This window comes from Python bivittatus, unplaced genomic scaffold (genome assembly GCF_059951505.1).
Source record: "Python bivittatus isolate LINGU-HERP-01145 unplaced genomic scaffold, Pbiv_v1 ctg000070_np1212, whole genome shotgun sequence".
Classification (NCBI taxonomy): domain Eukaryota; kingdom Metazoa; phylum Chordata; class Lepidosauria; order Squamata; family Pythonidae; genus Python; species Python bivittatus.
In genome coordinates, this window is record NW_028277034.1 from 8,349,399 (window position 1) to 8,361,953 (window position 12,555).

General features: G+C 37.5%; 1 protein-coding gene across 3 annotated transcripts in view; it reads right to left on the bottom strand.

Annotated features, from left to right (window-relative positions):
• The window catches only part of WWC2 (WW and C2 domain containing 2), a 183,977-nt gene that overhangs the window by 72,900 nt on the left and 98,522 nt on the right, over positions 1–12,555 (bottom strand). For all 3 annotated transcript variants that reach the window (XM_088131912.1, XM_007435035.3, XM_088131915.1), the window contains 2 exons: positions 3,172–3,375; positions 1,125–1,201 (listed from right to left, as the gene is read on the bottom strand). In XM_088131912.1, the coding sequence (XP_087988038.1) occupies positions 1,125–1,201; positions 3,172–3,375 (281 nt within the window). The remainder of the gene's footprint in view (positions 1–1,124; positions 1,202–3,171; positions 3,376–12,555) is intronic.

The following is a 12,555-nucleotide window of genomic DNA, read 5'->3' on the forward strand; positions in this document are numbered from 1 at the left end:
GTCAACCACTAGTCCAACACTTTTTTGTTGTTAAGGAGGGTTAAAGTCATAACATGCATTTCTTAGTGGTAATGTTCCCATTTTTAAAACCCAATTACATATAACAAAACTGGGTACACTTTCCTTCTATTTCCAATCACATTCAAATTCATTTACCAAAGGTTCTAATAATCAGAAGTTCCAAATCAGACAGCTCTATATACAGTATAACAACTAGTGTTCAAATTAAGTTCTAATAAACATGAGGGGCAGATCAAAAGGAATGCTTTTGCCGGTCAGTGCTTTCTCCAAGAGACATATACAGACTGGGCATGAACTCTGTCTCTAGATTCACCCTATTAGTGTTCACAATTCGTTTCTACAGAAGAAATTAACTACTGCCACTTGTGGATATGCTAATGCTTACTAATATTGTGAAAAGTAACTATTCATAAATAATTAATTAGTCTGAAAACAATACCTCAAATATGTGTGCCACTGTTCGGCTATGTGCGCTAGCAGAACCTGTGTTTCAATAAAGTCAGCATCACTATCTTATGTAAATAAGCCATTGTTAGCATTTGCTGAACACAAAGAAATTCTACTGTCCTTCTAATGTTCATGAGAAGCATCTGATTTGAGAGAGATGCCAGATTAAAAGACATATCTTTGTTTGGATAACATCATTTAACATGAAATTCATATTCACTTGCTAAGTTAACTTGTCGATGTCTGTGTCTCTATGCAAGCTGTACTTATTCCAACAAGGACTTACTGACAGAGCTTAAGAGAAAAGGAAACAGCACAAATGAAAGCAGGGGAGGACTCTCGAAGGGCATCAATGTGTGCCGAGAGGAAGGGAGGTTGCAGGATAACAGAATCTATGCTATACTTAGAAACCAAAAATTTCCACCTGGGGATCCAAAGTGCACATGCAACAATGTGCATTTCAAAGCATTTTGCAGATATCAAAATCTTTTGTATAATACTTACCTCCATACGTTGATAATGAACAAGCCCTAAACCAAATATTACTTTTAAAATTATTAGCACTACAAATGCTACCACCAAAAAATAGGCTTGTATATGTATACTGTTAGGAAACAATTTAGTTTAGCTATTGGGAGATTTCAAAGCAGCCTTACCCTTAATCTTGTAGTGGAGATTTCTGCTTTCAGAATATCAGGATCATACTTTGTGCTGGAAGAGGAGCTTGAGAATACTTATCAGAAGAATAAGGGAAAAAAGACATTTAACCAGTTGGGAGATCATTTTATGTTTCAGTTCCCTAAAATATGATCTATTCAAAGCAGCCAGTTCAACACAATTGTAAAAGACAAAATAAAACATTGGTTACTGTATTACAGTGAAAACTACAGAATGTAAAGAGCAATTATTCAAAATATTTTCACTTTTATCATTTGGATAGCATTATTTATTTGCTGCATTTATATACTCCTTTTCTCTAAGAGCTGTAAGTGGTGTATGTGAAAATTTCCACCTAATTTCATCTGCATAAAGCAACCCTGTGAAGTAGGATGAGCTGAGAGAAACTGATAGGCTCAGAATAATTCAGTGAGTTCTACTATTGAAGGTAGCCTTGGACTTGGGTGTTTCTGTCCAAATTTAACACTGGCAAGAACAATACACTCTCACTGTGCTGGAGAAACTTAAACAGAAGCTGCATAAAATGGAAATGTAGCTAGTAACGCTGCTTTAAGACCCACTCATATATTGTTCGTTGTTTACCCTACCACCACTTCCTTACAAATCGCTTTTCTTCTAGATTATTGCTGCCAATTCATCCAACTTCATTTTCTGTCTGTAGAAATATGTTCTCATCCCATAAAATCCTGCTTGTTCATGGGAAAATATTCACAGAATAATTCAGCATATCAGAACAAATAATTACTTCTACAAGGTACAGGATAGGAATGGACATTTTTTTAGAATTATGCTATTCCTAAAAATCAGGACTAATTTACATGTAATTCTAAACTTTTACTATATTCATGAACTTGACTGAACTTAGACACAAAGAGCCAAAATCCATCCTCCTGATCCCATTCATTTTTCCAAGGAGGAGGAGATGAAGACATGTTATAATCTCCCTCTGTAGTAGTGCTCCTTGTCAAATGAAGTGGGATAACATGCAAGGTAAAGTTGGAAGTGCTGGGTTCCCACTTTGTCTGTGCGGAGCTGGTATTTGTCCTGGGGAAATGTGCAAAACAGCTGAAGATCTTCTGGGTAAACCAGATGAAATGCCTACATCTACAACTCTGCCAGTCTCTGCCACCTGGCATCTTCCCACCATGCTTACAAGTGTTCCAGCTGAGGTATCTGAATTAATGGCTATAGCAAATTTGATTGCATGGCACTTTTCTCCTTCTAAGAAGACCCAGGGTAGCTAAGACATATTTGCCCTTAAAGATGGGGCACTTTAAACATGGATTCTCACTGATAGGAATTGGGAGAGAGAAAAGCCTCATTTAACCCCCACAGCCAGCGCAGTATACCTGAGAATCAGATTTGGCCTGTAGGAGGGAGGCACTCTATCCATGCCCTGCAATGTCCACTAATTCAATATACAAAACCAGCAGAGTCCAGTGATAGTGATTATGGCATAAGACTTCAAGGAGACTTCCTTAGCAAACCTTTGTATATAATGTCTCCCCTTAATTCACCATTACCCTGATCTGGCCTACACTGGATGTCTGCTTCTCCAGTCAAAAGTTAATAAAATTGTAAACTTTGCCATTAAGATAGTTTGAAATCTCAGGACTGATTCTTGGAGATCTGTTTTCCTGTTCCAGACTGACAGCTGGTCAAGACCAACTATTTTCTACCAGCATTACTTCTGCCCCACTATCTGATCTCCGATATAAGATGCTTCCATCCTAACCTATATGATGAAATATATGTTTCTATGTGTTTAATAGAGACAGAGAAATGTTCATATTCTCTGTAAAACTGAACATTAAATCTGGCTAGTAAATGAGAAGTTTCTGATTTACCCTTCCAGAATCAGTTGCTGCAGCTCCCAGGACTGGGATAGATCTTAATTTAATTAGGGTTGGCCACAACTCTCTCTTGCAGATCATCCAGATCTTTTGAATTGAGAAATGTGAGTAAGAAACATGAAAAGACAGGGCTATTATATTACATTATTATACATATGTCTCAGATACGTACAACTTGTATAAGAGCTTGATTTTTCTTTGTAAACGTCATTCAGCCGTACATATTCACCCAGGGCAAGGGCCAGCCTTTGCTCTTTCACATGGAACAGTTCTTTCTTAGTGCTAAGTGCATCTTGAGCTACAGTAAGATAATCTTTTAACATTTTTTCTTGCTCTTGCCGCCATTGCTTTCTTGGATCTTCTATCTGTGTAGTTTCTGTAAAGGTACAACAATAGAAGCTTTCATTTAGTTAACAACTCTTAACTCTCTTATCAGAACCTGTTAGCGCCTAAGTCTAACAAAAAAACACTGCCCACTTTTATTTTGGCACATGTGTAAGGAACACATTATTATTTAGCTTTTGGCATGTTAAACCAAGTTATTTATCAAGTGTCTTATGAAAACATTTGTACACATCTTAGAGAAAAGAGCCATTTGTATCATTTTTAAGCAAATTCAGAGAGTACATTTTCAACTCATATAGGGCAATAACTAGCACTTTTTTCTGGATTTTGCTGTTGCTTCTGATTATTTGCAAATTAATTTCTTTCTCCCTATTTCTTTTGTTTTATTCATCATAATCCTACTGTTTAGGAAAAATGGCAAAGTGAAGCAGACTTTAATAGAAAAAATAAAGGTGCCATCTTTCAACTGTACTGGAGTAGTGTGTACATTTGTGTAGATGAAAGTGTCTGTTTATGTTTTGCAAGAATATTCCCAGAGAGTTGATTCAGACTGGATTCCGTATGAGCCATAGATGCATCAATCCAAAATGCTTTGCAAGCACTGGTACAACAGTGTGTACAACAGCTGTTTGCTCAGGTGGTATGGAAGGATCAGAAAGGAGGGACCACTCCATAATCAATCCAGCAACTTTTGTTTTGTAATAAGATCAAAGCCACAAGAAGTCTGTTGTGTGTCTGCACCTCATTTGCTTCCAATCTCTGCTACTGCAAATGAAAATAGATGAAGGACATCAAAATGTTCCCTCTCTTATCGTTGAATAAGACAACTGTAGAGGAAAGAAATTCAAAACTGCACCGAAAATCTAGAGCTTTAAAGCTACCACATATTTAGATATTCAGCACTTTTTAAAAAAGTGTAATAAACTTTAAACACTGCACTATAAACATTGCACTCTTAGATTAAAAATGAATGCCAACTTGTTCAATGTAACCTTAGATTCCCAGGTAATGCTCAAAAAATTATACAGGTTTTGTCTTTATTAGTAAGTCATTAGAAATACAAGACAGAACTTCAGTGGGCTCCCCTTAACTCTGTTATTCTTTTAAAAAAAAAAAAGTTTTAAAAGAATTCAACTCCTGGGGAATTTCAGAGAAGGATTCAGATTTCTAAAAGATTTCAGTCAATGAGTTCAATTTCAGCTGATGAAAGGCATTACAGCATATAGCTCTTACTTTACATCTTCACAACTCTCAAGAAAAGCATTAATCTAAGCTACTGATTTAAGTTCTCCTCGCCCTAATAACATTAGTTACACATCCCCCACTAAGACACTTTTCTCTACTTTTGACTACTTAAATTATCCAGAGCAAACAGTAATTCAAATGTGCCACAATAGAGTCTTTAAACATATGTTTGGTTAGCTTCTGCTGTAGCAGAGGAAGGTCCCTAGTGGTAAAAACTGCCAATAATGCTTGACAGTCCCACACATTTAATCTTTCTAGTGCTACATTTTGATGTGAATTCAAGAGGCAAATGAAAATAAGACAGTAGCTCTAAAGAGAGTGAGAAAGAGTAAGAACCAGAATGCCTCCTCTGTGTCAGCACTAATAAAATATATTTTAGGTATGCACATTTCTGTGGAAAGTTCCTTCAAAATTTAAAAAGAGAGAGAGAGAGAGAGAGAGAGAGAGAGAAAATAGCACTGGCATTTATGCAGGTACATAGAAGAAAAATAAGCCATTTCAACTTTCTAACCTTGATTCTTAAACGAAATCAAGTATTCTTCTGTATACAAATAATGTTACATGTAGGGAGATAAATCTTTATGATGGTCTTTGACCAACATGTAAAATAATGTTATAACAAACGTAAGAAATTCATGTTACTTGCTGGGATTCAGAATAAAATCTACACATAATAAAAGGCATGACATAATAATAAACATCAGGGCATTTCCTCTATGTAAGTAAGCATTTAGGATTACCAGGTGCCCCAAGTTCAGCTCCTGGTTATTCAAATGGAGATATATGAACAGTTCTCTGGTCTCTTTAATGTTCTTGAAATAACAATGAATCCAGATGGCAAATCTGAATTACTATCAGAACCTAATACAAAGGCAGAACAGTTTAACTCATCTTGCTGAAAATTTCCTCCTACTTTATCATACCCCTCTTTCTCATAAGATTCTAGCCCCTTTTATTCTAACTTTGAACTTATGGAGAATGAGCGTAGTGTAGTTCATTGGATGTATCTGGAACATGTTGCCATGAGAATCAAATCAAATCAATTGTGCAGCAATGCCTATGTGTGTTGCCTTAAGCATTCTGGAAGAAAGGTTAATAGAAATAATATTATTCCTCAGCTGGCATTCATTCCTCTGTCAGAATCTTAGTAGAATTACACTGATATTGCAAAAAGAAGTGATGGAATTAAATTTTGAAAGATAGGTTCTGTGGAAAATAGGGTCTCCATCTCTAGGATTTTGTTATGCGCTCTTGAGATTTTTAGCTGCTTCCTCAGAATCTTCTGATTAAGCAGTTAAATATGAAATGTCAAGTTAGAGCTCAGGCTATTAGGTCAATCAATCAATTCTTTAGTTCAGCATAAAAACAAGAACAGAAACAAAGCAAAACAGAGACAGAAACAATCTAACAATGGCACCATACAGAAAGCATCAATTTTGATTACTTTCTATGTATGGGTATAACATAGAGCCAATTTGGTGTAGTGATTAAGGCACCAGGCTAGAAACCGGGAGACTGTGAGTTCTACTCCTGCCTGAGGCACAAAGCCAACTGGGTGACTTTGGGCCAGCCACTCTTTCTCAGCCCTAGGAAGCAGGCAATGGCAAACCATTTCTGAAAAACCTCACTAAGAAATTTGCAGGGACTTGTCCAGACAGCCACCAGGAGTCAACACTGACTTGCAGGCACAAATATATATATTATATGGATATTACATACTATTGTGAAACAAAGGGGACCTAGAAACTCAGCTAAGATTAACCTAAAAGCTGAAAGTAAAATTGTGGTGTTGTTTAAAACTAAAACTTTGCCTGTAACCAAGGCAAAGTAAATGGCAAAAGTCTGGAAAGGATTATACTCATCAGCTCTCGCCTAATTTTAATAGCTGTATGGCACAGCTGAGCAACATCCAAGGAAGTACAGTCTGACTGGTCTGAGAGGAGGGCCTGCATGTAAAAAGAATCCATATGCCTGGGGTATTTTGCTACATGAGGTAAATGAAATGAGCTCTGAATTCCTAGTAGTAGCTGCAGCGCAATAAAACATGAGCAGTAGATTCCACAGCACCTGTGCCACAAGGACACAACTGGTTAGTATGGGGTATTTTTTTATACAGTATGTGCTTTCTAGAATAATGGATGGCAGAGCATTAAACTGAGCTAATATTAAAGCTTTTCTTAGCTTGGAAACTGTGACAGAATTTAATAACTGCAGGTCTGAGTGAGGAAGATCAACTACTTAAGAAAACATTTTTGAGTAGTTGAGATTGATCTAGTTGTTTTTCTATGTCAAGCACACACTGTATAAGTACCTTTTTGACCTGTTCAGGCCCTAGGAATAGGAGAGCTGCTTTGGAGAATCCACAGAAGTGTAACTTCTCAAGTAGGTATTTCTTCCATCTAGTACTGAAATTATCTGCTACTGTCAGAGATGTCAAGCTAATAGGCAGAAATTTTAACTTTAACCAGTGGATAAAGAAAATTAACCAAATCTTTGTTTTAATCTTAATTACTCTGGCCTGACAACAGAGGACTATGTTTGAGACACAGGGTGGAACTTGAAAGATGCTTTGTAGAAATTTAGATGGTAGTTCCTGAGTAGTTACCATGGGGCCCTAGCTGAGCCACAGGAGCTGAGAGCACGCTTTGGCACAGAATAACTTTAAAGCAGCAGGAATGAATAAGAAACCCCTTGATCAATAGAAAGTTATGATTTGGGGGCATTCTGGACTACGTAGTCTGAGTGAGCACTTCTCTCACCAAAGGACGGAAAAACGATTCCAAGATATTTGAAAGTCTTGGTTTGTGTGTCCATTTAACAGCCACCTGTGAATTCTGGAACATTTAGCCAATACTGATTTTTGTTTTTTCATAATTTATTACTAATTCTCCATCCTTGCAATAAACGGGATCTCAAAGTGCATTTTAGTCCAGTTGAGGTCTGGGACAAAAGAATGGCATCATCAGCGTACAAAAGCATGGGTATATGCTTGTAAGCTAGCTTTGGAGGGAAAAGTCAGGGCTGTTCTGATGGTCAACCAGATAATTTATATAAAAGTTGAATAATAATGGTGCCAGTATGTATTCCTGTCTCACTCCCCTTATTGAAGTAATTGTTTTAGTTAAATGCCCTTGTGGAGTAAAATTAATTTTTAACATAGAATTTTCAGTATATCAGGAATAATAGGTGCCTATCTATCCTACAGTTAGCCAGTTTGTCCCACAGCCTGACTCTCGATAATCAATCAAAGGTGGACCTAAAGTCAATAAAAGCAGCATATAAGCAGATCCTGCTTGAGCTGTACACTTCTCTGCCAGATGTTGTGGGATGAAAGCATGATATAGGGGGAAGTGATCAGCTCTAAAGCCAGTCTGTGTTGAGGATTTACTCTGTTTCCAACCAAACCAACAATTCTGTGTTTACATGTTTGCTGCAGTTTCCTGATGATACTTAATAAACTGATTGGCCAATAATTAGGTGATAGGTCTCTTTTCCCCTTTTTATAAATAGGGATTATTGTAGCTGTGCCCCCAATCTTTTGGAACCACTGTAGTCCAATCAAGAAAAAGGAGGCTAGTCCTAGAATCCACCATTCTAAGTTATTACGGATAATTTCTGCTGTTAAGTAATCATTACCTGGCACCTTTCCTGGTTTAAGCTGGTTAAGTAAAATTTTTAATTGATTTAGTTTGATTTCTCCTTGTGCCATTAAAGATACTAAAATGTACCAAACTTCAGCTGGAATGGTAAAAATGGGATACTTTGTGTCTATCCACTGGACATTCTGAGGAGGAAACTCAATCCCAGAAGTTTAGAAGAATTCTAAACAACACAGGATATATCTTGTTCCTATATCTTTTTAGGGCAATTGTGCATATATATGCAAAATAAATTAGTCTCAATAGAAACAAACACAAAGTAGCAAACAGGATTTATAACAAATCAAGACTAAAGCCAGGGAACAGATGTATTTGCTGTGATTCTACTTTAAGAGCAGCACTAACTGTAATGGAAAATAATCTTACAAGAGAAAACCATATCTGTGAACACATTTCAGGTAATTGCCCAGTAGGTTTAAGTCGAGATTGCTCAATATGTGGCCCAAACTGCAAGAATAGCCCGCAGAGTCCTAAAATGTGGCCCACAGCAACACTGTCCTTGTGATTGCAGGACAAGGACAAAGCACTTTCAAAGCAGGGGACGGGGATGGGATTCAGTACTAAATGGCTCAAAATCAAGCATTATATTTATTTCCACCTCTCTGAGAGAACTCATACAGCCACAACACTTGTCTCTGAATATGAAGAAAACAAAATCAGACATGGCCATCCAAAATCTGAAAACCTGGCAAGGAACTCTTTTAAATGAATACATGCTATGTTAGAAAAAAATAAGGATATTTACAAGAACAATTTCTAAAAAATGTTTTCTAAAGATGATTTTCATTCTATGGCTGTTCAGAGAAACAGCATGGCCAACAGGTATATAAATTAAGGCTATGTGGAGGAATTTCAGCCTAGTGGAGATTTTACAGACCATCCATTCCTAACAGCAGGCTAATGTACTTCTATATCCATGAAGCAGCAGGATGAGCACCAGTTCTGCCTGCATTACAGAAAAAGGTTTCACTTCCACTTCAAGATAGCTAACTCAAAGCTGAATATGGCACACTGTGAGCATCTGCAGAACATTTCCTGCAACCTTGCTTTCCTTCAGATAAAAGCAATTGAGATAGATCAGACATAATTCAGGTTTCCTTAGGTAGCAGAGCAATTAGCACTCTGGTTATCCTACAGCAGAACTGCTGTTACTAGGAACACTTCAAGACTAACACTGATAACAGAAATATCTTATTCTGCGGCATTTTTAACAATTCATAAATGATAACAATACACATCCTTTTTTTTAAGAAAAAGCACATTTTCTCCAAAAAATTGTGCATGCAAATACCAAAAAAAGAAAAGAAAAGGTCAATGCAATCTAATAAGGTATTGCAATCTATCTAGAGAAAATTCAGGGCAAAATGACTCTTTGACAAAGAGTATTTCTCTTTACAGTCTTAGGTTAGATAGAAATGCTATAACATGGAATTAATAACTATTCTTTGAGTTAACTGCTCTTTGAATAAAATATATAGTCTTCCTGGGGATCATTAACAATATTCTTGTTCTCAGAGATAGTTTTAAACTGTTGGACCTATTTTCTTTCCTAAGCTCCTGACTCTAATAAAATTCTTATGCACTTATTGCAAGCAGTGAGGGATGCGCTTTCCGTTCCTGTAAATAAAAGAAATAAAAGATTTGTTTTAAACAAGAATAATATTAATGACATTCTGTGCTAGGTAAAAGATTAAGTCTACAGTACCAATGGAATTAAGCCTTTTTAAAACTAGGAATCCTACCTTACAGTTCCAGAGACAGCAAAAGAAACACCTCAGGTATTATTGATTAACATGTTTAAGTGATGGCAGACATGAGTGATGTAATGGCACTTTTCACTCTTCAATGGAACTCTTTGAAGGGGCAGTGAAGCAGATTGTGTTTCTGATGAAGTAGATTGTGCTCAAGCCGAAATTAAACTTGTTAATTTCAAGGCATTACAAGATTCTTTGGGGATTCTACTGCAAAGGACTAATAAGACTATTCCGTTGGAAACTGTTAATATTCCCTAATCTCTGTCGCTTTAACTGCAAAAAAAGAACATCTGCTGCTAGAGTTCGCAATCTGACTGGCATCCTATGCTTAGCTGCAAAATTCTTCTTTCTGCAACCTCATATACTGGGAGGCCCATATGCACATTTCGTCAAACTTGGATTGACCTTATGCTGGACTGGATCTGGTTAATATTTAGAAGGAGACCATCTGGAAATCCCATGGCTATAAAGTAGTTTTGGCGAAAAACATCCTGAAAGATGCCAATGGCAAACCACTTCATGTTCCTAGAGAAAAGGTCCAGATCTTCCATATACTCCAATACTTTCCTGCTACCTTTCCCCAGCATTTACAGACTGTGCCCATTTTCTCCTTCTTCCTAAAAGATAAATGTAAGATATAATAAGGGTTATAAAGCTCCACCCATGTGGTTTCATTCTTGCCTGCAATAAAGACCTTTCTGTAGCCAAGCCATGTCTGTGAGACTTCTGCCAGCTCTAGCTGTTAGGCCAAGCTAAGCTATAAGGAAATCTGTGGTTTGCTGGCAAATCCTAGTCAGGGAGCTTGAGATGTTTACATCTCACCCTAATTCAACAGTTCCTGGGCATCTCATATGAAATCCTAAATCTATAATAGGCTAAGAACAATAAATTAAAGCAAACAAATGAAAAACTAAAATGACCACATGAAAAACACACTTTAAGCCCTAATTGCTTGAGGGTTGATCTTTACTGCCTACCTGAATGCCAAAACAGTTGGCCATCTGCCCTCAAAGGGTAAGCTGTCTGACAGACAAGACAGCCACAGAAAAGGACTGCCCCTCCCTCCCCCGCATCCCAAGGAGAGGGAATCTGAAACATCTTCCCTCAGGCTAACTGCACAGGCAGATTCATTCTACTTGCAAAAAAATGGTCTCACGGGTAACATAGTCCTTTATAAATCAAAGCCAACACTTTGAATTGCATCAGAAACATTGGCAACCCATCCAGGGCCTACAATATTAGGTGTTGCCCTGTTGAAGCAACTCTCACCCATCAGCAAGTGGACTACCACAATCTCACCAATGGAAGCTCTCTTGATAGTCTTCAAAGGCAGTACCAAGTAAAGTACAATGTAGTAATCCAGGCTTGAGATTATGAGGGCATGAGTAACTGTCGCTAAGGCCTCTTAATCCAAAAAGGGCTGCAACTGGTGCACTAGTTGAAGCTGTGCAAAGGCACTCCAGGCCATGGATTCTACCTTCTGTTCAAGCAAAAGTTATGAATCCAGGAGAATCTCCAAGTCATCAGCCTGTCCCTTCAGGGAGGGTACTGTATGATTCAATCCAGAGCAAGAATGAGGAGCCAGATGCTTTCTAAACTAACAGGAACTTGGTCTTGCAGTCGTCTATTTCAGCATATTTTATCCCATCTAATTCCTTATAGCCTTCAGACACCAGGTGACCACATCTCTTGCATACTTTGTTCAACCCATGGCAGAGATATGTAATTGAATATCACCAGTATACAGTAGATCTCTCATCTCAAACTAAAGGAACAGACAAAACTATTTATAATGCACTTCTCACTGGGGCATGATCTAATAACAGTAAAAATTAATGTATAAGAATTAAACAGCAGTTAAAATTACACAAAAAGAATAAAATTAGTCTACCATAATATATTTACAATCATAATAAAAAAATATTACTATACAATTACAAAAGCCTAAATGTACCTACCACCTACTTTTACTAATACAATTTACAATAAAATAGCTCTATTGCTATTCTCACAAGCACTGCCACCAATAATCTGCTTTATTGAATAAAGAAAGACAGGCAGACCTCCCATTGTGGTTTCATGGGTTAAACAGCATGGAGGAGAGAGCCAAGCTCTGTTCACCCAATACAGGAGTGGGCAAGGTTTCAGTGCTCACCCCAGCCATAGAAACCACCTGCTTAGGAAGAAGTAAAAAGACTACAAAACAACATTTCAAACCATTGCAAGTAGTCCCAGAGGAAACCATGGTTAATAGTAACAAATGTCTCTGGGAGTTCTAATAGGACCAGGTGGCTGCACTCCCTCCATCCAGAGCCCAGTGGAGGTCATCCACAAGAGCAAACAATGCAGTTTCTGTTCCACACTCAGGTTTGATACCTGCCTAAAAAGGCTCAAGATAGCAGACCTCATCTAGTATTCTCTTCTAACAACCTTTTGTGAAATCTTGCTTATAAATGGAAAATTGGTGACCAGGCAGAAGTTGTATAATACTGTCAGACTGAGAGGTGGCTTCTTCAGGAGTGGTATTCCACCACTTCATTTAAGGCAAAAGGT